Raw genomic sequence first — 27,999 nt, forward strand, 5'->3', positions numbered from 1 at the left:
AGAAGAATCTTCTCCTTATCTAGAGCAGCTCTAGGCTTCAGACCTGCCTGGAATCAGCTCACCTCAGGGTCAGTAGATGGAGTGGCCCCATTCAACCCCTCCCCAATATACTATGAACTATAATAGCCTTTCCTCTTCTGCACAATCCAGGGAAACCTCGCTGCACCCCACTGATAAGGTAATGAAACAATAGTAGCCAGAGATGGGCACTGTGTGTATCCTGATTTTATAGGCAAAGACCTTCAAGTTAAGGGTCTCAGTGATTTATCGTGGATCACTCAGCTCAGGGTCAGAACCAAGATCAGGTAATCCTGCTTCAGGCTTTGTGCATGTAACTCCCTAGAGGGTTTTTGTTTTTTGCCTTGATGCAATCACCTTGCCTTTTAAATCCTATCCTGCTTCTCCTCCCCAAAGGGAACCTATCTTCCTGCCAACATGGACTCTGTGTTTCCCTGAACATGTCCCACATGTTCTCATATATTTCCCTTTTCTTTTTTTTTTTTTAAAGATTTTATTTATTTATTTGACAGAGACAGCCAGTGAGAGAAGGAACATAAGCAGGGGGACAGGGAGAGGAAGAAGCAGGCTCCCAGCGGAGCAGGGAGCCTGACACGGGGCTCGATCCCAGGACCCTGGGATCACGCCCTGAGCCAAAGGCAGATGCTTAACAACTGAGCCACCCAGGCACCCCATATATTTCCCTTTTCTTTCATTTTTTCCTTCTTCCTGAAATGCTTTCTTCTCCTCAACCCCCATTTCTCTCATTGAGATCCTGCTCTAGCCTAACAGACTTTTAGGATTCATTCACCGCTTTCTTCCATAAGTGACATTTCCCTCTGCGTCTTCTCGCACTCTGCTGATAACATTTCTTGTCACTCACATTTGTTTCCTTTTCTTCTTTCTTACGATGGCATTATGGCCATGTGTATACTTGCCTGTAGAATCCCGTTGCTTTGCAAACTCCTTGAGCTCAGTGACCATTTATTACTCAACTTTTTATTTCTGCAGCATTTATAGCAGTGCTCTCTATACAGTAGGAGCTTTAAAATTCTATTGACTTGAATGTATGCAACCCTGCAATAATATATAACCTAGTTTTCATTTATCAAAATACAATTAAAATGTCCAGGGGAAGCCCAGTGCTGCACAGGATCAATGCTGTGATTCATCGTCACACAGTTAAAACTAAAACTCCTTAAGCAACATCATAATTGATGTCTTTGCTAACTCCATATTTCCATATACTAAATACATTGAAAGTGAATCAGCACGGGGATTTTGAATGTCTCTCTCCCACTTCCCCCCTTCACAGAGGGGTGGAAGTAGAGGGGAGAAGACAGAGCTACAAAGCTGCCTGGGGAAGTTAGTATATTCAGATGCTCACCCCTAAGCTGCCTTGCCCTTTTGTGATTCAGGATTGGTTTGGGTGAGTGAGGAGGGAAAGGGCAGCCCTTTGGGGAGATTAGTAAGAAGGTCTGAAGGATGAAGATCAAAGAGCAGCTTTGGCTGCAGACCATGGAGTAACCTTAGTAACCGGCAGAGGCTCTCTGATCTCCATGCTCCTCCACAGCCCCTGTGCGCTCACACTACATTTTGCCCCCTTTCCTGGGGTCACCACCCTTCTCAGTTACAATCCACCCTTGTTTTTCCAAAACTCCATATCCTGCAAGATGATAGGTCTGCTGTTTACTTGCATATAACTATCTAGCCATCACATAGCACCACCAGGAAAAGTTTTACGAAATTGGTATGAAAGCAAATTTCAGTTAGTCTGAAAGTTCAGGAAGAGCTTGTTTCAGCTTAAAAAAAAATATTTATCTAAAATGAATTATCCAAATTGGTTTTCTATAGTATTTAACTTCACTAACCTACAACCAATTCATAAACCTTATAAGTTTGCCTTTTAAATCATCCATTGCATGTTGTCTGGGATTTATTCCAAAGTAATTTGGTGGTAAATGGGAATTGGGGGGAGGGTAAAAATGAACCCAAACTGGGCACAAGTTGATAATTGCTGAAGCCGGGTGGTAGAGACCTGGGTGTTCATTATGACATTCTCTCTCGTATTAGTAGATGTTTGAAATTTTCCTTATAAATTTCTTCTTTTAAAAAAATCTATTTTGTCTTCAGATTCTGCCTCCATGCAATTCTAGTTCCAAAACTTTTCTGTTTTGGAAGATAGGAATCATTATATTGGGTCATCTGCTCCCTCTGACTTTCTTATCATCCCAGTGTGTATTGTCTTCTTTCCATGAACCAACTTGGCGAAACAAGGGTCTGTCTGCTTGGTGGACCTCAAGTACTATCCACAGAGTGGCCCAAGAGTATTGGGCATTGCCAGGCTGAATGCTCAGACTCCTTCTGGAACCATTTAAAAATATGCTGTGGTAGTGGGAGTTCCAAGCTCAGGGGTTTTATTTTCACTGAGGGCTTCAAATACTGCTGCTGGGCTGCAAATAGAAATTAGGATGTGGCTTGTTTGCAAAAGTTGCTGTGTTCTTTTTCTCTGTCCTCATTCCTTCTCTGTCTCTCCTTCGTCTTCTATTGGAAAAGCATCTATTGGTGGGCAGTTACCAATCTGATGATAGGAGAACTTTCTGGTTTTAAATATTTCCAGGATATCAGTAACCAAAGCTGTTCGGACTGCTAGGAACACACCATGAATTGGCACCCTGTGTCCCCTTTCTGGAGACTTCAACAATGTTACTGTTTTGAGACGAAAACAAGCTCAAAACCCAAACGGGAGACCCTATTTGAAGAGGTGACACTCAGGTTTTACTTCACAGGTGTTTTGGCACCAGCAAGTCGAACGGGGCATTTCTCAAATCATACAAGCAGACGGACTTGCCATCTGATCCACACCAGAGCTTGTCCTGCACAAACTACATCCAAAATATTACCCTGCTCAGTGGGCGAGTCCCTGCAGCATTAGTCACTGGCGGGCGTCCCTTGAAAGCTGCTCTTGGGAACTTCGGAGGTGTTGCCTTTCTCTGCAGTTTGTCTGATGCCATGAGGCCCTAGAGATGCCTTGAATGACTAAGAAAAGCAAAGTGAAAAAAAAAAAAAAAAAAAGAGCAGTTCAACCAGTTAGAGCCCTGGGCTGTGGAGGAAGATGGCCAAAGAGGCTGGATTTACAGCTGTCCATCACCCCTCTCATTTTGCACAGGAAAGGCATTTCTCCAATCCACCTGTTCAATTATTTACCATGCTATGTGTTTCCTCTTAATTGTTACTCAGGCAAAGCCCTTATGTTGTAAGGTGACACCCTAGTATTTTTTAACGACCTTAGGCAAAGCGATTGACACTTGATCCTGGAGTCAGATGTTCCTAGTGACGCAACTTGCTCTCCCAGTAGCAGAAAAGCTTCCTGCCATGATTAAGTTAGATCCGTGAAAGTGCTAAAATGTGTTGTCAGCCTTCCTCTGATGCAAGCACTTTTATTATAGAGTCTGGTTGCAGAGGAGTAAAGCAACACAAACCTTGCCTCCAAATATCCCTTTTTGCGCTGGACTAGCCACTCTATACAGAAAGGCAACATGTGTCGGATGCTTGAAATACCAATGATCACAGTCACGCCTTATCCAAACTTATAGTTTTTCTGTGTTGACCCCTCCCCCCTCTCTATGTCTTTTTCTGGGTTCGTTTGACAATGTGATCCCAACTGATTTGTGCCTGGCAGGGTGCCAGTCTCTGAACTCTCATTAACTACCCCAGGCAAGCAAAACAAGAAGCAATCCATTCTGTATTTGAACTTGAAATGGAAAATCATCTGTGTTTGCTTTTCTCGATAGGAGGCTGAGATGGAGCAAAAGGGTAATTCTATTTTTTTTGGACATGGGCTACTTCCCAATGAAAACGCTGGGGAACCTGTGAGCAGTGGGTATCAGAACTGTGACTCAGTGCTGGCTGGTCCATTCTATGTTATAACCACACAAAAGGCTTTCTCAATGCCACCTGCTTGGGTTTTTCTCTACTACTCTTCAGCGTTCCTAGGCAAAGGGTATTTTTAAGGTATGGCCATCTTTTGAAGGAATAGTTTCAATTATTGACGATTCATTAATTTACTAATGTTGTACCACAACTAATGCAATGAAACAAAACACACATAAGGCTATGGTCTATAAAAATTGATGATTAAATACAAAGGAAAGGCAAAGCAATAGAATGTATATTATATTCCTATTACTTTCACACTCAAGACTCTTACTGGTATTTATTCCAAATTACTGTAAGCACTTTGTTCCCATTCTATCTTGATACCAGAGGTACAGGAATCCAAATATATGTGGTTAATACACAGATTGGGTCATTGACCCTGTAATCTTTTATTTGTTTGTAGAAAGTTTATGCCTGAACTACCTTAGCCAGACTTTCTTAATTTAATCACAAAATGTTTCTTTTTAATGCTTGGATCTCCTTTACCTACCAGTGTTTAACACATTGTACATGCCCAGTAAATATTAAGCAAGTGAGTGAACCTATGAATGAGTGAATGGAGAGGATCCCAGTCTGGCTTGAATCAATAGTTCCCAAACATGGCTGCATACTAGAATCACTTACGAGCTCTTTATTTTTATTTGTAATATTTCTCCAAGAACCACTTTATTTTCCCCTCTCATTCTATATTCTTTTAAAGCTAATTATTGCTCATTATAATAATCAAAACAATTTAGAGGAGTCTAAAGAAAAATTGTCTCCTTCTCCTTGAATTAGCCCTCCAATGATGGACATGCTCTTAATGAGTCACCCTGGGTTCTTCTATAGTTTTTATTTAAATAAGCTCAAATACACTTCCAATTTATTGGCATATGACAAAGAGGGGCATATGATAAATATTAGTTGAAAATTTGCCTTTCACATAATGTATTGCAGACACCCTTCCAAATTAATATTAGTATGTGCCAATTTGCCTCATTCATTTTATTAGCTGTAGAGTATATGTAATACAGATGTACCATAATCCATTCAAAGGTTGGTTTTTGGGTAAGTGTGCCAATGCTGGCAATGCAGAAAGAAAGATTTTTTTTTTAATGCTACAGTTGTTTATTTTGAACATAAGTGGGGAAAGAATCTGAATACGAAAGTAAAAATAGAATTCCAGAGAAAAACATTCTAGTCTATTGTGGTCCTATAAATATTCTTGTAGTTCTGTTGTATCTATGTAAAGATATAGAAGTTATCATCACATAGGTTTTCAGAAGTGAAATAAAGTTGGAATAAAGAGCATATACATTTAAATTTTAATAAATATTGCCATATTACCTGATTTCTTGCCCTTGACAAAACTATACTTATCAATCTTTTACTTTATTATGAATTTATTGAGAAATGAAACAATCTATAGAGAAAAATATTGTGGTTATTTTTATTTAAAAGATTTTATTTATTTATTTGAGAGAGAGAGAGACAGGCAGTGAGAGGGAACACAAGCAGGGGGAGTGGGAGAGGGAGAAGCAGGCTCCCAGCGGAGGAGCCTGATGCGGGGCTCAATCCTGTAATGCTGGGATCACGCCCTGAGCCAAAAGCAGACGCTTAATGACTGAGCCACCCAGGCGCCCCAATATTGTGGTTATTAATTTTTATTTTCTGGGATATTTTGGGGGGTTTTGTTTGTTTTTAAATACAGATCTAGGGTCCCATTTTGTTGTTGTTGTTATTGTTAGTTTTATTATGTTATGTCAGTCACCATACAGTACATAGGGTTCCATTTTGAATCTACTGAACCAGGGTCTCTGAGGTCAGCACCTGTGAACCCTGGTCTTATAGAGCTTCTGGTGAGTCTGGTGTTGTCAGGGCTTGGACAGACATTTGGGAACCACTGATAAAGACAATCTCTGTTTGAAACATAAGCTTTATGGAGATGTAAGCTTCTATTATCTAGAAACAAACAAACAAACTCTCAAAAGCAACAAGAGCTGGTTAGTGAAAAATGTGCGTTATATAATCACATTATATTTTCTGCATGATATAAAGCTATGTATTTATTTCAGATATTGATGCAAATCTCAATTCACCACCTTAACTCTTTAAAAAATATCTGTGTCCAATCAGAAAGAACAATAAAGCATAGCTGTAAATATAACCAATTTCAACTTCTTAGTTGTCTGGGAGGGGGCATAGAGCCCCAAGGGAGGGTGTTCCATAGGAACCTACAATGCCCAGATTAGCGAGGCAGGGGCAAGGTGGAATAGCAAGACAAAAGACCTGGATCAGGGCATGCGTCTTATTTCTGTTGTATATAAAATGTTTGATCATGAACAAACCATTTAACCTTTCCAAGCCTTAATTTTCCCATCTCAACATGAGGATAATATTTCACAGAGCTTCTGGAAAGAGTTAGCAAGGCAATGAATATGAAATCGCTATGCCTACATCAAAACACTGTCCAAATGCTAACCAGTCCTCTCTCAGGTAGCTTGATGGCATCAGGGTTATTTTTCAGATATGTAAATTTGGATATGAGTATGCTGAACACAAACAGCTTCTGACTGAGAAAACAAAACATTGATATGTACATGGATTTGGAGGGTGTGCGTTCTTGCCAGATATGACCGAATGCAAATTTCTATGTCAACCCGTTTTCTCTCAGTGTGTGCAATTTCTCTCATGAGGTAAACTGCTGTTTTTCTACTAATATCTCATTTGGACTGATTTTCTGGTAATTTCTTTAGCTTTATATGTCATAAAACTCCCTCAAAGCGTATTGGCTAGGCTTTAAAATTAATATAGATGCTAGTAATACTTAACATATTGAGTACAGGTCATTGACATAAAGCACTTTTATCTATTAACTCAGTTAATAATTATTACAACTCTATGAGGTATACCATTTATATTCCCATTTTGTTGATGAGGAAACTGAGGTACAAGTTTACTTATACAGGATACAGAGCAAGGAAGTGGTAAAACTGAATTTCAAGTCTAGGCACTTTGTGTCTAGAGTCCATGCCTTTAACCAGAGTGCTACACCATCTTCAGGGAAAATAGTTATTGAAATGATAATGAGGAGGAAGATTTAAGTTATGATAATATTTTTTATTCACCATCCCCATAGTGCTTATACATTAAAGTGAAGTGTTTCTGCTCAATTAGAACCTGAGCAGTTGATTGTCTGCTTGTAAGTTTGAACCCTGTGGATATTGGAGTTTTTGAGCCTCTTTGCTTGGACAGAATTTTGTAATTGGTAAATCCCCTTAAGGAGTTTTTTCATTGTTGCCTTACAGTGATCCAGTGAGGTAGAGAGGCTGAGGGCTAGCTCTCCCCATGACCTTTCGGCACTCATTCTGGCATGTTCCCTCTGGGAGTATCCCTGACTGCTTCTTCTTACCTACTCCCATCACCTGGCCAACTCCTCTACCTGTCCTGCTCTTATCAAGTCACCACCTGCAGGAAGCCTTCTTTGATTCCCCCTAAAGTACGTCAAGTTTTCCTGCTATGCATTTCCGTCACACCCTGCCTCCAGTTTCGGGCTGAGGCTGCTGATAATTCTGAGTCTTGAATTTTCCACACAGGAAACTCAAGGAGGCTGAGAATGAAAGCACCAGATTTGGTGGTGGAAGATGTGGCTGGGGTCCTGGGTCAGTCCTATGTTTGCTAATAGGAGTGTCTTGAAAGGTGCAAAATGCTGCAAATATATGGGAATTATTATAAGAAGACCTGGCTTCAGATGGCAAATGATTCAGTAATCATCTACCTTTTTAGTCCTGGTTTCTCAAAACTGTTAACTCCCTCTTTAGCTTTAGCTCAGACTCTTGCCGTGTGTTACTCAGCTTCTGTTTGGGACATTTATTCAAGAGTCAGGTATTGGAAGGTTACTGTGTCCCAGGGAGTATCAACATGGTGGGAAGTGAGTGGGTTCTAGAATCTGAACTCAGATCCTACTCTAGTAGCTGTGCGATCTCAGTTACTTGGCTTAATCTGTGACTCCATGTCCTCATCTATCAAATGGAGGTAATAATAGTACCTCCTTCATTGGACTGGGGTGAGGATCAGAAGAGATCATCCATGCAAAGCTCAGAGCATGATGCTTGGAGCATAGTGAGAGCTCTATAAATGTTGTTAGCATGGAGAACTCAGTTCTCAGACTTTAGCCTGGTTTCTGGTCTCCAGAGCACTGCCTGGAGAATTGATCTCTTGCTGCTTTGCTTTTTCAAAGCCCAAATCTAATTCATATTTTTCCACTCTAATCTCTTCTCCCACCCCTAGCCTGCGCTGCCCTAGTAGAGCCCAGTTTCTGGTGCCACATCCCTTTTCTTAAATATGTATTTTAAGAGCAAGTGTTACATCCACCACAATGACTAAAATGGAAGATTGAAAATATTTTAAAAAGTAATGATGATGTACTGCATCCAGAACTCTCTCACAGTGCTGGTGAAAGAATAAATTGATTTGACCGTTTTTGAAAACTCTGGAAGTAAAGCTGAATACACACCTACCCTTTAATCCAGGAAATCTACTCCTAGGTTTATTCTCAACAGAGATATGCATGTACATACACCAAAAGTCAGGTAGAAGAAATTTCTCAAGAGCACAAGATTATCTGTTGCTGAACAACAAATTACTCTAAAACGTAGTAACTTAACACACATTTATTACCTCTCAGATGGGTCAGGAATCCATGAGTGACTTAGCTGAATGAAGGGCCAATTTATCCATTAGGTCCAGTATGTGCAGTGCCTAGAGCCCACAATACTTGTCAGTACAGTTTTCTTCTTGTAGTAAGTGAAATACATCCCCCTTCCCTTCCCTTGCCTCTTGCCTCTTGCCTCTTGCCTCTTGCCTCTTGCCTCTTGCCTCTTCCCTCTTGCCTTGCCTTCTCTTCCCTTCCCTTCCCTTCCCTTCTCCTCCCTTCCCCTTTCCTTCCCCTCCCCTCCCTTCCCTTCCCTTTTCTTCCCCTCCTTCCCTTCCCTCCTCTCCCCTTCCTTCCTTCCTTCCTTCCTTCCTTCCTTCCTTCCTTCCTTCCTTCCTTCCTTCCTTCCTTCTCTCTTTCATTCTTCTTTCTTTCTTTTTCTTTTCTTTCAAGTGAAAGAAAGGGCCCATGAAGACAAAAGTGCCTAGGGCCCACAAATATCATAGAATTCAGCCCTGACTGGGTGGTTCTGGCTGAAAGTATCTTAGGAGGTTTTAATGAGGCTGCCAGCTGGGGATACAGTCATCAGAAGATTCCACTGTGGGAGGATCCACTTCTAAGTTCACTGAGGTAGTTGCTGGTAGGTCTCAGCTCCTCTCTGGCTGTTAGCTGGAGGCCTTAATTCCTCACCACATAGGCCTCTCCACAGCTTCCTGAGTGTCCTCATGACATAGCAGAGGGCTTCTACCAGAGCAAGGCAAGAGAGAGAGAGAGAGATCAAGGCAAAAGCCTCAATGTCTTTATAAACTAATCTTGGAAGTGATGGCACATCAAGAAGCCAGGCACAAAGAATAGACTTTGTATGATTCCATTTATATAAAGTTAAAAAATGAGCAAAACTACTCTACGTGTTAGAGGTGAGAATAGTGTCCCCCCAGAAAGAGAACAACTGGAAGTAGATTTAAGGGGTACTTGGGAAGCTGCTGCATTTAGTTTCTTCATCTGGGTTTTAGCTCCACACATTCGTGAAATTCATTGAGTTGTACGCTTTTCTCCATGTACATTATACTTCAAGAAGGATTTTTCAAAAGTCCGTGTCAGAACACCTTTATTGTCTTCCTTTTCTAAAGAGACATTCTGGAAATGATAGGTTATGGCTTGGCATATATCTGGGATAACTACAATATCTGGTCAACATTTTGGTCCTGGCTGTGAGACCTTGACTGAACAAGTCACTTATTCTCTCTCACTGTGGTTTGCTCCTCCAAAGAGCTGGGTGGACACATGCCCTTCCAGCCTCAAAGTGTGATGGAGAATGTTGGGTACTATCAGGTACAGTTGAATACTGTTGTATACAAGATTAAGTACTAAAGTCAAGGAGTAATATAAAAATCAACTATAAACAAACTACCCTTGACAATTCTGTAGATAAGCCCTAAATCACTGGGATGCCCTTGGAAGCTCAAAAGCCAGGCACTAGGAGTATATTTCTTTTGTTTCTCTTTAGGTTTCTGCCTTTAGTCTTCCTTTCTGTGGGGCAGCCTAGGACAAGACTGGCTTGAATGGCAGCACTGGGGGTGGGGGTGGGGTGGGGAGGATTTCTTACTCTCCTAATCTCTTTTATGTTGAGGGCACCTAATTGAATGTCCATATTACATATACCTTTACAGTATTTCCAATGTATGTTAAAGCACTGAAAATTGTAACAATATTAAGGAAATGTAAGTGACGATTCATCTTTGGAACAGGAGCTTTCCTCAGATTATTTTGGGTCTAGAAAGCCTTTATGGATAATGTCAAGGTTAAACAAAGTGACTGATTAAAGTCAATTAACCAAAACAGGGGGCTGCTTGATGCTTAATGACATGTTGGGATAATAAGTAGAGAAAGAAGTTAAAGTCAATGTTAGATATTACCATAAATAGCAATTATGTAGTACTTTATAGTTTACAAAATCTAAATAATTTCTTAAAAATCAACCTTATTTTAAAGATGAGGCTTAACTGCTCAAGGTCATCTGATTAGTTTAACAGGAGAACTGGGATATTTATAATCAAATCTTCTGCGTTCAAAACCATAATACTTCCTAGGAGATCTCCCCCCACCCCCTTTTATGAGTGGTGATGATACAAAGAGGTAGGTTTGAGGATTTGTGATCTGGCTCTCCTGGGCTTCAGCCACCTGCGTGATCCATATGGCCTTGATCATCTTCTCTAGGCAAGATTCCCAAGATTCACCAAGACAGTGAGGTGGGAAGCACAGGGTCACCTGGGTGGCTGTGATTCTCACGTAGGTAGAGACCTGCACAGGATGAGGTCAAAAGTTGTTCTTGTGTGACCCAGGATGTGTGGGGTTTCAGGTTATCCCGCTGGGTGATACAGCTGGTTTCCGATGCTCCAGGATGGGGCCAGGTTATTTTTTTAATACATATGTACCTGCGTCATGCTTATGCATGCATTCCATATCTGCTTATCACTATATAACAAAACCATTTGAAAAGACAAACCTTGCCCAGTAAAGACATATGTTATGAAATAATTGTGATATCATAGTTCACCCTCATGGGAGTTAGAATTCACAGTACAATCTTTGTGCCTTTGCAGAGGTGTGTATCCTTTAATGGGACTAACGGCTCCCAGACGGGGCTCTTCTATTGACTAGAGGACCCAGGTGTAGCCATTGTGAAGTGGCTTAGGGAGGAGAGTAGTAGTGGGCTCAGTGGAGAATCTTCCCTAACTCCTCACATTTAGGAGAGATATTGCTATGTCCAGATATGATTCCATTTCAGTTGTTATAATTTGTCATTCCAGTGTTTCCTTTGGGATTCAGGTAGCAGCATGAGGCCCCCTGGTGGCCTGAAATCATTCATGAGTTTACTTAATCAAGCATTTTGAAGGGCAGGTGTGGCTAGAGAAGTACGAAAGTAGTGAATACTCACCTACACCTGTTGCTTACAGTTGAGGCAGGGCGGAGTAGGATGACCTATTCGGGGAGAGTTGAGAACTAAAATATTTTAAGAGAGTAAAATAAATGGACTGTGATTCTAGATAAAACACTCACTTTCTGATTTTTCATTCTTTAGTTCATTTAGCAAACATTTATTGAGTACCTGCTCTGTACAAGATGTTTTATTTGGCATTACGTGAGGGTTAAAAAAAAAAAGACATCATCTCTTCTAAGGAGATTCGGAAGAGGATAAAACACTTATGCCACCAACATGGTAGAAAATGAAAGGTGCCGTCAGAGAATAAATAAGTAAAGACTTCAAAGGAGTAATTATTTTGAGATAAAAGGGAAGGCTTTTTAGGAAGGGGTTGCATTTAGGCTGGGGCTCTAATGAGAAGCAGGATTTGGAGACGTTGAGACAGAGAGGGACAGGATGGCATTACGGAGGAGGGAGAACAGAAGTTGAACATACATGGAAGCAGGAAACCACAGTCTGATTCAGAATGGCGAATAGTCTGATCTGGCTTACTCATGAGTTTTCGGCTGGAGTGAAGTGAAAGCTGGATACATCTGTTTGGATCGGATAGTGGAGAACCTTGAACACTTGCCTAAGAAATTTCTTCATCAGCAATGGGGAGCCTTTGACTATTCTGAGCAGAAAAGAGGCATGTCAAAGCACAGACTCCCTCCAATTAAAACCAACCCGACGCTACATACTTGCATTTGGCCCAGAGGAGTGTGGATGTGCATGCATTTAAGATAATTGTGGTGTACTCTACTATAGTGAACAACTCCAGGCTTGCGCCATCTGACCTTCAAAACCAGGACAAGCGAGGCCATCAAGGCTTCTCTCCTTAACAAAACTACTTGGGCACCAGGCAACAGTCTCTCTTCAAAGTGCTACGTGAGGTTTGTTTTGTTTTGCTTTGCATTTCCAAGGTTTGAGGAAGACTTCGTGCCTCACTATCTTCCCATATTTGTTTCATGTGGTTTAAACTACATGGACCAGGGATATCCCTGGTGGGACTTCTGAGGTAGAGTCCTAGCTGGGTGTAGAATAGCTCACTATCCACAGGAGTCAAGCAGTGATCTTATTTGCATTGTATTAGAACTAACTCAGTTTAGCAGCCTAAGAATCTACACAATGCCTGGCATATAGTTGATGTTCAAAAATAGGTGAAGCAAATATTTAACCAACTGATTGAATCGATAACACACATTTAATAACACATTATAAAATTCCTGACTCCAGGCATTGATTTCCTAATCGTTAATGGCATAGAAATTGTTTAGAACGTAGTGAACATAATTAATATTATTCGTCACAAGTCATGAAAGAATGATACAATAAAAAATAAAAAATCTTCTAGATAAGTTAGGGAGAAACAACATGCCCATTCGAGAGAAATACATTTGAGACATTGCCAGTGAGGCAAGGGAAGATGGGCAATTTGGAACTGCAGTAAACATAACTGTAACAGCAACTAGCATTTAAGAAATTTCAGCAGCAATAAGTATTTATTATTTTGAATGAAATGTACATTAAACTTTATATAAAAATCATCAAAAGTGCTAGGTTGGATTATTTTAATATTAATTTAACCCCTCATGTCATTTAGTAGCTACATCTTTTACCTTTTAGCTTCTGACTCAGCAAAAACTGTCCAATGTTAAAACATAAAAAAATTAGTTTATTCCTTAAGAAAAAGTACCACCAGTGATGAGTTATTGAAAAAAAAAAAAGATGCCAGAGAATCAACTTATTAGAAAAAATTCTCACAGAATTTCATAGAAGGATGCAAAGTCCGAGGTGATTTAGACTCTTGGCAGAATATTTTTTTATGATACAACTTCTTAAAAGTGTGGGTTTTTGTATTTTTTTTTTTTTGAGGCAGGTCGCTGGTGTGCCAGAACTATATGACTATTTTCTCATCTTTCCTTGGCTACTTTCCAAGGTGAACCAAACGTTGTCTAACGCCGTTCACCTCCCATGACCCCTCAAATGTCTAATACAGAGAAAAAGCTGATTTTTCAGTCTTAGAAATAGCCCTTAGAGTTAAGTTTGTCATTAAGGAAGACACAAGTAGGTTCTTCATCGAACAGAACCCCCTCTGCCCTCCCACAACCAATTCGCCCCAACCCTCTGGTCTGCTGCAATGCACCGTTCATCCTCTCCCACTCTAGTTCTGGGTGAATTGGATGACACAGCAAGAGGAAGGTTTTCAGGCCACATATCCCATGTAGTCTCATTCAGTCCTAGGCAAACAAGCTTCTCTGATTTGCCACAAGAGCTGTCTGACTCTCCCGTCTCTTGGCTTTCTTGCTCCTCTGCCTCACCTTCCAGCACAAGGCACTGGAGGCTAACAAAAAAAGTCCAGATGACAGGAGGACCAGACCCAGGATGGAAATGATGGAGCCGTGGGAATTGAAGCTGTAAGCCACAGCAGTGACCACTATCCCCGCGATGAGGACCACCACGGCGAAGGGGATGATGCAGCGGTAACAGGAGAGCTCAGCACCCCCGGTAGCAGCCGTCAGCTGAATCTCACTGACCAAAGGGACCGTGGTGACCACCGCTTCACTGTTGGGGCTCTTCTCCATTGTCATGGGCTTGGAAGACGTTGGGGTTCCCAGGATCTCCTTTATGGGCTCTTCATTCATTTTTGCTAGCAATGTTTCCTAGCTGGGTTCACAGACTAGACCTGGGGGCTCTCTCCAGGGTGGAAGCTGTGGAGGAGACAGAACATATCAGGTAAATGTATCAGAGTGAGCCCTGTAAGTAGAAGTAAAGAGCTGGGGAAACATCTCTGGGTTCTTTTCTAGGAGGCACTGATGCATGTGAAAATCAACTTTCATATTTTTTCCCCTGATTGTTTGCATTCTCTTTGCAAAAAGCAAGATAAAGCGATAGCCATAAAAAAAAAGGGAAGATATAAAAAGCAGGAAGCACTTTACAGTGTTTAATATACCCTGACGATCTACAAATGTTTTTTACAAGGCTTTCCACTCTGTCTATTGCTTCTCATTCCTCTAACTGCACGGAAAAGTCTCAGTCCTAATCCAAAAGACAGCCTCCCTCATGGGCAGAATACACTATAAACAATCCTTTGCATGGACCGTTCCAAAACTCATCGCAATTTAGACTCTGCCAATGTTTTCAGGCATAACATGCATTCCAAATTATCACCCATTCACTGCCTACGAGATCAGTGTCAAGCCCAGCAGCCAGTGTACGAATGATGTTCTTCTATAGCAGATGACCGTCAGCAGGTCTTTATTGTTGTTACTACTTAACAGTGCAACATGTGTCCTGGGACTGCGGTGGGGGTGCAGGTCAGCAAAAATTGAGCAGCAATAAGACCAGGATTTGTGATCTGAAATGGGGCAATACTTTCCAATCCACTTGAAAGAGGAAAAGTAAGGGGAAAAACAATTTAATTTTGTAGGATATAATTTTGTACTTTCTTACATTAAAGATAAGATTAACTATTAGAGTAATGAGCTGTGAATTCAAAATTTTCCATGGAACTCAACAAGGGCTTTCAATCCTATGCGGACCATGACATGTATTAAAAAAATAAGCATGCAAGATATTCAGCAAAGTTTTAGACTTTATTTTCCCATGCCCTTGCTGCGATGTTTCTTTCTGGATATTTTGAACCAGAACACTTTAGGACAAAATCTGAAACTCTTGGTCAAAAGCGTCTGGTTGAAAGGCTGCCTAGGAGAAATCAGTGAATGCTCTTGTCTGCTGTTCAGACATGTTACGTCATTCTCTTTCGTCCCTGAGAAGCGATGGAACAGCTAAAGAATCGAGCAATTGCAGTCACTGAAGAAATTTAGAAGAAGGTTCTTGAGGCTGTTATAAGGAAATTAATACTTGGAACATATTAAGCATCCACTGAAAGCAAATTCAAGCCCAAATCAACATATTACTCCCTGTGCAACAAAGCTAAATATTAGAACTGCCTGTTTGCACGTAATTTTTAGTCACCAAAATTAATCATTGCTGTCCAGTGATACCCTAGTATCATTATTAGGCCAGAGAAAGGATATTTGAGATGATGTTGGAAAGCAAAATAAATCCCCCCCCCAAAAAAAGCTGCGACATAAGCTAACTTGCAAATGAAGATCTGTCCCCAAAGGACACACACATACCTCAGAGAAAAGCAGTCCATTAGCAGGGGAGCCACCGGACTTGGGAGGGAAGAAATAGCAGCGCTTGGGTTTCTTCGGTCAACTTCTGGGAAAAGAGCCTGTAATAGCGCGTCTGTCAATAAAATGACAGGACAAGAATCTCCTCTGGGGAAAAGAAAAGATAGAAAAATACTGTGCTGTATGGTTGGTTTCAGACCCTGGAGTTCCTTCTTTCGCTCTACCTCCGTTCCTAAATGACGCTTGTCTTTCCCTCTCTCTCTTTTTATTTCCTCCCCCTCCGGATTGCCCCTCCCTGTCATTTTTTTTTTTTTTTTCTTCGTTCTCTTCCTTGCCAGCAGATTGAGTTTTGGCTTCACCCAACTCTGCTCAGTGACATGATAAGTCAGAATCATTCTAGAGTCCCCAGAGACAGGAGCCAGCTTTTACTTTTATTTCTCTTGTAGCATTTACTAACTAGACGGCTTTGCATTACTCATTTTTTCCCCAGCTAACCTCCAGATCGTCCTCCCACCCATCAGGCATTTTCCTAAGAAAATCCCAGAGTCAGCGTTGCAGACCCAGCCGAGGGGACAGAGCTGAAGGGACAGACACTTTAGGGCAGCAGGAACAGCTGTGAAGTCATAGGGCAGCTGAATTCAGCCTGTAAGCCAGCAAAAAGCCATGTTCCTAGGCTTCCCCAGTATTCTTTATTTATAAGTGTGGGGGGCCATCTGAAGCTTAAAACCTCCCTTGTTTGATATTAATTGATAATTAAGGAATGACGGTCGGGAATGCAAACCTTTATGGTTGAGGGAGAAACCAATCATCTTGATTTAAACACGATCACTTACTACTCATGCTAGGGGTTGAGTACTTTTGGCTGAAATTATCATCACCATCATCAACACCATCATCGCTGTCATTTACAGAGCACCCACTGTGGCTGTGACACATAAGCGTGCATGCATTAACTTTTAATTCTCACTAGTTGACAAATGAGTTTATAAATAGTTTATAAATGAGGCTCGGAGGGGTTAAATAATCTCACGAAGGTCACACAGAAAGAAAGAAACCCTTGGTTTGAACCGCAGTCTTTAATGGGCACATAAATCATGTGGAAAGCTTGTTAAATGTAGAATCTGATTTAGTAGGGCTGTAACAAGCTCCTGACTGATGCCGATCTGCTGCTTCTTGGTCCACTTTTAGGAGCAAGATATTTTAAACATTTAAGTATACATGGCTTGATGCATCACACTCTCAAATAGTAAAGTTAAGGGTTTATATCCACCCGTTCCCCAAGTGGCCTTACAGGTTTATACTTTTTTACAGATAAGCTATTTGAAAATTTAAAGCCCCAGATTGCCTTTTCGAGAGAAAAATGAGAAACTACTGGGACACTATTATAAGCTCATCCCTAAAATTCTGTAGCTAAAAGTTATCCATCCTCTATATTTTAACCTCTACAAGTTTTAATAACTTCGTTTTAATTACTATGGCAAATCTACAAATGTAAATTAAATCTCCGAAGATATTTGTTCCCTTCTTTCTCCTGGGTTGTTAGATTTCTTTAACATTGGTGCAGGGCTTGGATGTTCCCAGGCATCTCCCCTCTGTTCTAAGATAGCATCCTGCATCTTGTAAAAATACCTTGACGATTTTATCATAAAGGGGGAGGGAACAGAAGTCCTTTTTTTTAGAATGGAAAGTCAGAGAGAGAGCTTCTTCATCTATAAATAAATAAACAAACAAACAAACAAATAAATAAATAAATAAAGTTGAAAAGTCTGAGGCCTGACTTCACCGAGTCAGGGGAGTCCAGTGTGCTGAGAACGGTGATTACCTGGAGGTCCTTCTAGCTGTCATCCTTGTCCTTTTAAAATGTGAGGCCACAGGAGACAGAGCCATCATCCAGGAGAAATGCTGTCACTTGGTGTCAAAGATAAGGGATGCTTAAGATCAGGGCATCTCGGCACTTGCCAACATTGCCCTGGGAAGATGGTGATATGGAGGCCGCTGGCTACATACATTAGAGGCTGTGGGGACGCTCCTTATAAGAGCATCAGTCCCTCCCATCTCCAAACTGTGGGCTTTGGGCACAGTTCCTCTCCATTTTCTAGCATAGGTCTCTTTCCCCCCAGAAGAATCCAGTAAACCCACTGAAGCTCTCAATATCACCTTACCCTGTTGAATATCATATTCCCCTATTACCAAAATCAAAGGTACACGAATCAAACTTTCGCCAGAGAGAAACCAGAGGCACCCTTTTCCCGCAGTGAGCCCTTGGCTGAATCTATAATAAGGGACGGTGAGTGAATCTGTGTGCTGGGACCAGGGGCAAGTCTGTCATTACTTGTAACACGAAAGCATTCTTCAGCCTTTCCAGGCTCCAGGCATCTCATCACCCTAACTCCTCACAGAGAGTGTGCACATGCCTAGGTACACAGATACACATCTCCAGACTCTAAGTAGCAGCTGATGATTTGTATTGATAAATACAAAGACGAAGAAAGCTTTGGGATAAAACAAGTTGTATACGAAGAATAGGCACCAATCATTATACCCATGGACACATGCAGTCTCAACTGACTTTCACCTCTTCGAATTGCAATTCAGGGAGAATTCCTAGTGATCAATGCCTGATGTCTCTGGATATTTTTACCTGCTTCCACTGTGCCTGTAAGATATTAACCCCCCTTGGGAATTCCTTAAGGGACACCTGCCCCCAAATGCAAAATCTTATGCACAATGGAACCAGTCTTCTTTCTGCAAGCCTTTCAGAAGGAGAAGAAATCTTTCTGGTTCTTTTTAAAACACATGGCTCCAGGACATTCTTTCAAGTTTGGGAAACTTTTCAGAAAGCTTCCAGTGCCTGAATTAAGTAGATGCCCCCCACGACCCCCTACTACCCCTGTGTAGGCGTTCAACATTTTTCTCCCAGATCTTTTCAAAAAGCAAGGCAAAGATTCTTACCTTTCCCAGCCAGAATCGGACTGAGACAGCTGCGGGCTCCGGCCAACAGCAACCCAGAGAGGGGGATGCAAATCACCACACTAGGGACCGTAAACAAAGTACTCAACAAGGCTTAAACACAATTAAGGGACCGGAGAAAACTTGGAGAGAGGAAATCCTTTAAGTGCTGCTGCATTTTGTTCTGTTTCCCTCTATGAGAATGTGATCCATATTTTTAAAAAGGGAACCAAGTTTGAAAAGAATGTCCTGCTTTGTTTTACTGTCTTTAGAGCCTCATTCAGACTTTCATTTTCAAGATGTTCCCTACCCAAAGCCCCCATCCTGGTATTCCTGGGTCTTACTTGGAACCTGCAGAAAAGAATTTGTCATCTTTGTTTTATACTTCCAGGTAGGTGTGGGGTTTGGGAGGTACGTGGGCATGGGGAGTGGGGTGTAAACTAATCTCGTTCGTCCTACCATGCCAGTAAGAAGAGAAGTAATTGAAGAGGATTTCAGGGTGAAAATGGCACGTGGTTCCTTGTGTGGACCCTTTCCCTAAAGTCCCAGTCAGTAGTGGTCTTATCAGCGCTCTTCATCCGAGGATGGCAAGGCACCATGGAAATGATGGTTTACTGGAAAATCACATCTCTGAGGAACTGAACTCCTAATCAGCACATAATGTCCAGGCTTTCACATCAGTCTCGTGCTGGGAAATTGAAAGCACCCTGCAACATGTAACCTTTCCGCCAAAGGCAGCATCATAAACAGCAGAGCTTGCTAATCTGGAGAGAATTTCCCCAAATTTGAAAAATCGTATCTTCACTCAGAAATTAGAAACAAAGCTATTTAGGTGCAGGGGATACAGCAGCGGAGGAGGGCAGGGAAGATGGTGATGACAAAGAGGAGATTTCGCCCCTTTCTCTTTGATAGAAGCCAAGGTTCAGTCTCTGGGCTGGAAGGGGGGGGCATTTTGATTTTTGCCATTGACTTTATGCTGTTGAAGACCTGGAAATTGCTCCTTTGGGAACACACAAACTTTGCATTTTGTGAAGAGCACCCCCATGTGTATTCAGTTACTCACCCATATTTACTTTCAGTTTGCTTTTGCTTGGTGTGGTTGAGTTGGCTAATTTCCAGCAGTTCTGAAGATGCCAGTTCCTTCCGGCACTCCATCCAATCACTGCATGCCTTTGATCTGGGTCATCACCCAGTCCAATTGGATTCAGTGAGATTTGGGAGGCTGGCCAGTTTTTCTCCTTTCCAATGCTTCTTTTAAGGGCGTGTCTGCATTTGTGTTCTGAAATCACTAACATTTTGGAAAGTGATCTGTTCTTGTGTGTTCATTTTGGATAATAGGTCATGTTATTACTGCCTTCTCCACACCATTCCCCACTCCCCAGGCACTTTTCTTTGAGCTCTAGGACATTAAATAGAGAGATCTGATAGCACCAAGAGGAGCAATGGGTATGCCTTAGATATAAATATATATTTTTCTATTTGGTGGTCAATTTTCAACTACAAGAAACTCATGAAGTCCATGTGAGTATAAAAAGGAAAAGATACATCTTTTAGATATACATTCTTGTCACCATTCTCTTACCCATTTTGTTCTGAGTAACTATGAATGATCATAGAAACATTAAAAAAAATAGAGTTGCTAAATCAAATGACACAGTGGAACCTTAGGGAGGGCTGAGTAAATCACCTCTCACTTCAGCAAGAGCTAGTGGGCGCTCCAGCCTCAGATGAGAATTGATTTTCTTGTTTCAAAATCCGAATATACGTTGAAACTGCTATGCTACATCCCCATGTATCTTGCATAATCCTTTGTATTTAGGTATATTATTCTTTCGAGTCCTAAGATGAGGAACCTCAAAGGTAAAGAGTTACAGCAAATTGGACTGACATTTTCCCAGACAGATACATACCACTCAGGTCAGCCTTCCCTAGTAGGCTATGGGTCATGTATTCAAGGGCTTGTGGGAAGCCCACCATACTTGCCTTTTTTTCCAGGGGAAGAAAGGGAAGGGATGAGAACGAGCTCACTCCTTTGCCACTTTGATACTTGATAGTATGGGGTCCTACTATGCCTTTTTACAGAAGCAATCCCCCCTGCCCAGCCTCTGGTGAGAAATGTCCCTTGTCTTGCCCATTGTGTGACCTCAGTCCACTCCTGATCAGCACATAATTTCTAGGCTTCAACATCAGTTTAGTGCTGGGAACTTGAAACCACCCTACAGCAGGTAAAATTTTCTAAAAATGACTAATCTATGACATCCTGTAAGGGTCAGTTAGTTTTCCTTTGTTCTGTATCTATATCCTTCCAACCCGATTAGCCATCTCTCAGTTGTGTCATGATGGTCTTAAAATGACCCACATGGGATGGGCCCATGAGGGCTGGCCCTCCCCCAGATCATGAAAGATACAGTTGAAACCATAGACTTTAAGCTCTCTATATATGGGCAAGAGGTACGTCAAGTAAATTGTCACGAATGGGTTTTGTCAATTTCCAACTACCAGCAACTCATTAAATCCATGTGAGTATAGAACAGAAACACGGGGTAGAAGCAAAGATTCAGAGGACATCACCGTTCCCAGGTTAAAGGCCAGAGCCTGGACACCTTCATTGTGAGCTGCCCCCCTCCCCCCACCCCACCCCCCACAACACTCTCAGTGAAGAGGGGAGGAGCACATCAACACCTGCCTGGTGTCTAGTGTGCACCCCCCGTAACACAGACACCATCTCAGGTGTTCGTATTTTCATTTCACTGATGGAGAAACTGAAACTCAAAAGGGTTAAGTACTTGGCCAGGATCTACTACTAGGGAGAGAGGCAAAGCCAGGATTCAAGTGCCACTTTCTCCTGTGTTGTGCTGGGAGGACTATGTTGCATAGGATTATTGATGAGGTTGCGTGTCTCTTCCTAACTTCAGAGGAAGTCCCATTTTCTTGGGTTTGGGATGACATAGTCTGTCACTAGGTTTAGTTTTGGAGAAGAGTTTTGAGAAGGCATACCTATTGGTTATGATAAAACCATGTGTGTTGCCTCATATGCATCTGGGTTTTGAAATTGAGCTGTGTTACTAAACAGATTTGGGGAGGTCTGAGACACAGGCCTGGCACCAGTGAGTCTGTGCCAGATGCCACGGCAGCAGGGACATTTCAGAAGTCACCCAGGCCATTCCCGTGTTTTCACGAACATTTAAGTTCCACTGGTATTTACTATATTCTTCTCGGATGCCAGGGATTTATTTAATGCTCTAGTTGACAAGATAACAAACCAGTAAACAAAGCCATGGTCTCTGCTCTCGGGGAGCTCATTGCCTAGGACAGGAAAGCCACAGGGCAACCTATGTGAGTAACCTTTTTACTAGAGAGAATAGCAAACTGCTATGGGAAACCCAGGGAACATCAAGTCAGTCTGGTGTAGGTGGGAGGGAAAGCTTGGTGGCAGGCAGACATTGAGAGTATTATAAGTAGGGAAGGAGAGAGGGTGATTCCAGGTGGAAGGATGCATATAAACATAGCTCAGAAAAGTGCAAGTCTTCTGCAGACAGCTTGGAATAGCCTGTGTGGCTGACTTGTAGAGCACCTGGGAAGACAGAGAGCAGTCCAAATAAGACTGGAAAGAATTTATGGTGAGATTATGGCCTCAATGTCAAGTTGGGACTGTATTCTGAGAACAGTGTGTTTTTTGAGCAGAATGGCACGGTTAGCTCTCTGCATTATCACAAGTAGCCTGGTGTGAGAGTGAGATGGAATGTGGAAAGTAAAAACGGGAAAGTCAGAGAGTATGACTGGGACACCAGTTAGGAAACCTCTGTGACTGTCCAGGTGAAAGGTGCTAGGGGCCTGATATTAGGAAACGTGGGTCTGAAGACACCATAGTAGGCAGAATCAGCAGAACTTGGCAATGGATTTTCTGTGTGAGAGGTTATCAAGAGAGAGGGAATTGTAAGGTTTTAAGGCCTACGTAATCAACAGCTTGGTGATGCTGTCATCAGAAAGGGATGGCCACGACAAAGAGCAGGTAGGGGGAGGACGCACGCTTCATTTTGTTAGCACAGTTGGCCACTTCTCCAGTGGAGAGGTGTGTTTGCCTGCCTGCTAGTTCATGAACCATTGTCTGAATTGCCAAATAATGTCGTTATTAGCTCACAGGTAAATTTGCTGCTAAAATTATGAATGAATTTATAATTTACTTCATTCCACACATATACACACAATTGCTGACACATATACAATATACACACATGACTTGACATTGCTAACTTTTTTCATAGAACAAGAAAGTCAGTATTTTAAGAATTCCAATTCGAGCCTTTTGTTATCCTGACTCTGTGCAAAGCATACACTGATCCCATTTTAAAGTTCAGTTTTAAACTTTGTGAAAACAAGAACATAAATAGCAATTCCTATTGTATGAGTGTGCACCACAAGAAAATCACCCCACAGATGTTTTCTGGGAATGAAAGTGTTTTCTCCTGCATTGATCACTACTCTGAAGAAGGGTCTATTCATGTAGAAGACTACGTAAGAAAGTTCCAATCTCCCCATATCACAGGTGGAGAGCAGCCTTTGTCTTACCAAGAACTAATTTTATGATCCGCCTGAGCTAATGCAAAAAAAAAAAAAATGCAGTCCAAGTTCCCTGTGGATTTCTTTAGAAATGTCATGTTTGGTCCCCGTGCAATGTAAGCAAGTCTTCATGTTGGAGTTTACCAAGATCATGTTGACTGGGAAGTCTCCCACATCCTCAAGGATAGTATCAGCAATTGTGTGTGCTCAGAAAGTCTTTGCCAAATAAATGAACAAATAAAAGAATGTACGTTGAAATCAGATATAAACTTGGAAACTCAGAACATTATTCAAATGGATAATTTCAAAGGTGACCTGCTGTTTAGCACTAAGTACATTAATTATTCAATTACTACTGGCATTTTTTCAGTATTCTTTGGATGGTAGGTACCATGTAGATCCAGCCACAGGCTTCACCTAATAATAAGCGTAAATATTTACTGAGCACTTACCTTATGCTATACACCTTTTATAGATTTATTATTTCACCTAATACTCACGTATAATCCAGGAGGTCGACGCTAGAAATAGTCCCGTTATACAAAAGAAGAGGTGAAGGGACTCACCTGGGGAAGTCGCCATTTGGAAAATGGTAGAGTCCAGGGTTAGACTCAAAGCCTGTTTGACTCCAAAGTTTCTCTCTTAATCCCTGTGCAATATTTTTTCTGTGTTCAGTTGATGTGCACACTTTCTGTTGCTTACAGGAGTTTATATGTCATCCAAAATAAACTCTCGAGTTTTGAAATGATTGTTTTCCTAGAAGAAACACGCAATCACCTTCCCATAGAAACTCTGTAGGGGCCCACTGATGGAGAGTAGGGCCAGCTCAAGAAACTGTTTGAAAACATTTTTATCCACTAACAATCTGATATCCACAACGTGGGTGGGTAGTGGGAAAAGGAACCATTTGCCCAGCTGGACTTAGTTCAAAATACAACTATTTATCTTATAAGCTTATCTTATGGAACAATGCAGAGAACAGATCTCTTGCTTTCTTTCTTTAGATAAAAATTTTAAAGTTTTGCCTCAGAGAGGAGATGGTACCTTGCTGTCTCCTTTTTGTTTACTTGAATAAACTATACAGGAAACAGGCATCATTGTCTTTGTAAAAGCAGTTGTAAAGCTTGGTCAAACTAATGATCCCAAGACAGCGCGTGGCCACAGAACAAGGACACAGTGTTTCTTCTGTTGGTGTCTTGAGGGGCCCCCAAGTTCACTTTCAACTCCAACTGGCCACTTGCGCTTGGTTGGTAAATCTGCCATCGATAACTTTGGATGACTTCCAAGTTGATGGGCTCAGGAGTCTCAGGAGAACCTCTCTCCCCTTATTTCTTGGTATTTATTTTCCAAGTTAAACTTAGTTTGGAAAACTTTCTTTATAGCTCCAGTTTGACTTGGTCTTTTTTCCTAGGGTCACAGGGTAAGGTTTTGGATCACTTCCACAACAAAATGAACATCTCTGACTCTCCACTCTGGTTGTGCAATGAAAACAGCCACGAACAGAAAGTCAGGAAACTTGGACTTGGATCTTCTTTCCTCTCTTTCAGAGTCCCGTCTGTCGGACTTCAGGGTCCCATCTGTAGATCTTTTACTATTCTTTCCTTTTATTCTATTTTTAAAAATCCTATTTGGGCTCATAATATCTGAGAACTTAGACAAGACAGCTTGGGGGAAACAGCTAACACTAGGACCCAAGCTACCAGAACAGCTGTAGGAAGCCTCTTTAAAAAAAAAAAAAAAAAAAAGTCCCTGGTTCAGCATCTGTCAGCAAAGCCATTGACCTCTTACTGTGGATATTCATCTATTTCCCAGTGAAGAGAGTCACAGACATCTGGCTCAGAGGCTGACCGCAGTGCAAAGGTTTTCTTCAGTTCCAATGAGAAATTCTAGGTTTGCTGCGATCACACACTAATTTCCACTCTTGCTGATCCAAAGCCAGTGCAGTAGGGAGTGTGGGGTGTCCAAGGAGATCAATAACAAGATAAATAGTAAATTGAATATGGAAGTCAAGCAGCAGGGGTCTGAATTCCCACTCAGGGAGCTTTACTTTGCTGTAACTGACATGACACGACGTAAGTCGGAGACCTCAGTTCACAGTTTTCTGTGACAGGACACGGGAGCAGCTGGCGTTAGGGAGGATGAATAGGAAAGCCTAAGGGTGAGTCTCTCTGGGAACAGGAAGCAGGGACCGCTATACCAATGAGGCTCTGGGACAGAGAATTTTGACAGGTTTTGTAGAAGCAACTGGGCTCTCCTGAAGCTGCCAAAAGGGTGTCACACAGAGCGTGCAATTTATTCTCACTTCTCCCCTCCCAGGCCACAGGATCCAGAAAGAGCAGCTGTGCCATTCGCTGTGTGACTTGTCTTGACCCAATGGATTCCTAGTGTTCCCAGTTCACATTCTCATGTTTATGGATTAGAACCGAGGAAAGGATAGCTTGTATATCTCTCTCTTCCTAAAATTCCTTTTTATTTTCTTTGTGGTGGGATCACAGTCTTAACACCATCAAGTATATTCTGTACCCCAGCAAGGATTTGGACTCCCTGCATCAGAACTGCACAGGGTACTTGTTGAAAATACAGGTTTCTGGGCTCCAGCCCAGACCAACTGCATGACAGCCTCAGGATAGTTGGTGTGCATGTGTGCGTTATGTGAATGTGTATGTCTTTGAAAGGTCAGGAATCTGCATTGTTTTATACCTGTCCCAAATGAAGTTTGAGAGCCTCTGCTTGACGCTAATATAGCTAGCCATGGAGTATTTGAGCCTAACTACACTACTCCTCCGGATAAAACCCATCAGTGGTTTCTCTTCATTGAAGGTTTGGAACCTCATCATGACAGCAAAGCACAAAGCGCCCCATGAGCTGGCCCCTTCCTCCCCAGCCTCTGCTCCAGTTTGGATCAAATTACAGATTACAACTACAACACACTTTTTCACGTTCCTCATGACTTGCTGATTCCTACTCTTAGAGACTCACCATCATGTGTACTCCTCTTTCCCAAGTACCTCGAGGATCCCCTTCACTGGTAAGTCCTCCTCCATCTTCAGATCGGGTAGACTTCAGTTCCCTTCTACTGTGTCCACATCCCGCTCGAAGCCAGGGTTTCTTAAGCTGGGCATGTTTGACGTTTGGGGCTGGATGATTCTTTTTTTGTGGAGGGGCTGGCCTGCTCATGGTCAGATGTTTAACAGCAGCCCTGGCCTCTGCCCTCTAGATGTGGGTAGCAACCCCCAAGCTGAGAACCAAACATGTCTTTGGACATTGCCAACTGTCCCCTGGGGGCAAAATTCTACCAGATGGAGAACACTGCTCTACTTACATACAGTCCTCACCAAATTATGTATAAAGTAGCTGTTTGCTTGCTTATCTCCTCTAAGAGTCTAAGAATACAAGTGCAGGGGCTATACAAAATTTATCCTCATGACCCCTGTGCCGAAACATAACACCCAATGCATACAGTAGACATATAATACATATTTCCTCCCTAGCAAAACTTTGAGGTGCCAGGTATCAGAAGACCTAGATTTTAGCTTATCTCCGTCAGCTCTATTGCTTAAAGTGTGGTGACTGTGGACAAGTCAGGTAGCTCTGTGCTCTGGTTTCCCTCATTTGGTTCTGGTTCTTTTCTGCTTCGTGCAGGGATGGCTGCTTCCTGGTATGCTGACCTTCAATGGTAGGAAATTAAACAGGTTTTGCATCTGCAACTGCTCAGGATTCCACAATATTAGTAGGGAGACTCAGCTATGCTGAAGGATGATTTTTTTCCTCCTCTAATACACCCTATGAAATGCCTCTCTGGTTATTTCATTATCTTAAGGAAGGGCTTCTCTCTCTTTCTGTTTCTCTCTCTCTCTCTCTTTCTCTGTTTACCTACTTTATGACTTCCTTTTACATTCTGGTCATTCTATCACTGTGGCTTCTGTGTTCTCCCAGCACCGTGGTGGGCTGGTTTATGTATCTTGCTCCCTCCTTTGAACAGAAGGAATTCGTTTCCAGATTGAATTCGGCTGAGAAGGACCCCTGTTGCAGGGAAATGTGGATTAGGCCACCACCAATTCCCCTCCAGCAGCAGCTGGCTGGAGCTTTCCGTGAACCATTTCATGCCCTGAACGTGGAGGCTACAGAAAGCACTGACAAATTATAGAATTCTGCACAAATGAGTCAAAGTGCCAGACACATATCCTTTAGGCTGCAAGGGGAGCTTGAAAATCATCTAGTCTAGCTCTTTTCATTTTCAACTTGGGAACAGTGAAGCCTGAACAGATTAGGGGATTCATTACTATTTTCTTTGCAGTTTCTTACTATCTCAAAAAGTCAATCTCAATCATTCTGTTGCTTTCTTAATGCATCACAGCTAATCTTTATTTTCCATCTTTTCCTATACTTCATGATCCTCTCTTTAAGCTTAAAATAAGACTTTCCTTTCAATGCAGGGTTTGGGGATGTCTCATCTGAAAGAGGTGACAGATGTTTTTAAAATAGTGAGCTCTGTGTATCTAGGTCTACAGTAGCACATGGTTTAGAGGGGTGAACAGGTAGACTAATAGATGGGTGCATTCATATTGCAAGTTTTCCAAAATTATCTAATAGAAAACATTTTAGTGGCTAATGAGCACTGCACATTTTCTCAACAGCTGTCTTCTTACCAACAAATCCTGGTAATCTGCCTAGGAAGTTTTTAAAAGAAAGTTGTAAGAAAAAAAAATTAAGGAATAGAATGGAGCTATTTTCAATTTGCATGAAAAATATTGTCCCTTGGGGTGAAAAAAAACCAAAACCCTGTTCATCCCTCTAAACCATGTGCTACTGTATATAAA

At 41.8% G+C, this 27,999-nt stretch overlaps 2 protein-coding genes across 3 annotated transcripts in view; one reads left to right on the forward strand and one right to left on the reverse strand.

The window, feature by feature from the left end:
• Positions 1-27,999, forward strand: part of PCTP (phosphatidylcholine transfer protein) — a 200,324-nt gene that overhangs the window by 131,650 nt on the left and 40,675 nt on the right. Inside the window, exon 1 of one of the 2 annotated variants that reach the window (XM_048223942.2) lies at positions 26,109-26,207. The exons of the other annotated variant lie outside the window; for it this stretch is intronic. Coding sequence (XP_048079899.1) covers positions 26,163-26,207 — 45 coding nt within the window. The 5' untranslated portion in view covers positions 26,109-26,162. Of the gene's footprint in view, positions 1-26,108; positions 26,208-27,999 lie in introns of those variants that run through there. 2 annotated transcript variants of the gene reach the window in all.
• TMEM100 (transmembrane protein 100) lies at positions 11,637-15,926 on the reverse strand. The gene is made up of 2 exons (XM_048223949.2): positions 15,674-15,926; positions 11,637-14,242 (listed from the first exon to the last, which is right to left on the reverse strand). The coding sequence occupies exon 2, from the start codon at positions 14,174-14,176 to the stop codon at positions 13,772-13,774; it is 405 nt and encodes a 134-aa protein (XP_048079906.1). The 5' UTR covers positions 14,177-14,242; positions 15,674-15,926; the 3' UTR covers positions 11,637-13,771.

The sequence above is a fragment of the Ursus arctos genome, unplaced genomic scaffold (assembly GCF_023065955.2).
Source record: "Ursus arctos isolate Adak ecotype North America unplaced genomic scaffold, UrsArc2.0 scaffold_24, whole genome shotgun sequence".
NCBI classification, from domain to species: domain Eukaryota; kingdom Metazoa; phylum Chordata; class Mammalia; order Carnivora; family Ursidae; genus Ursus; species Ursus arctos.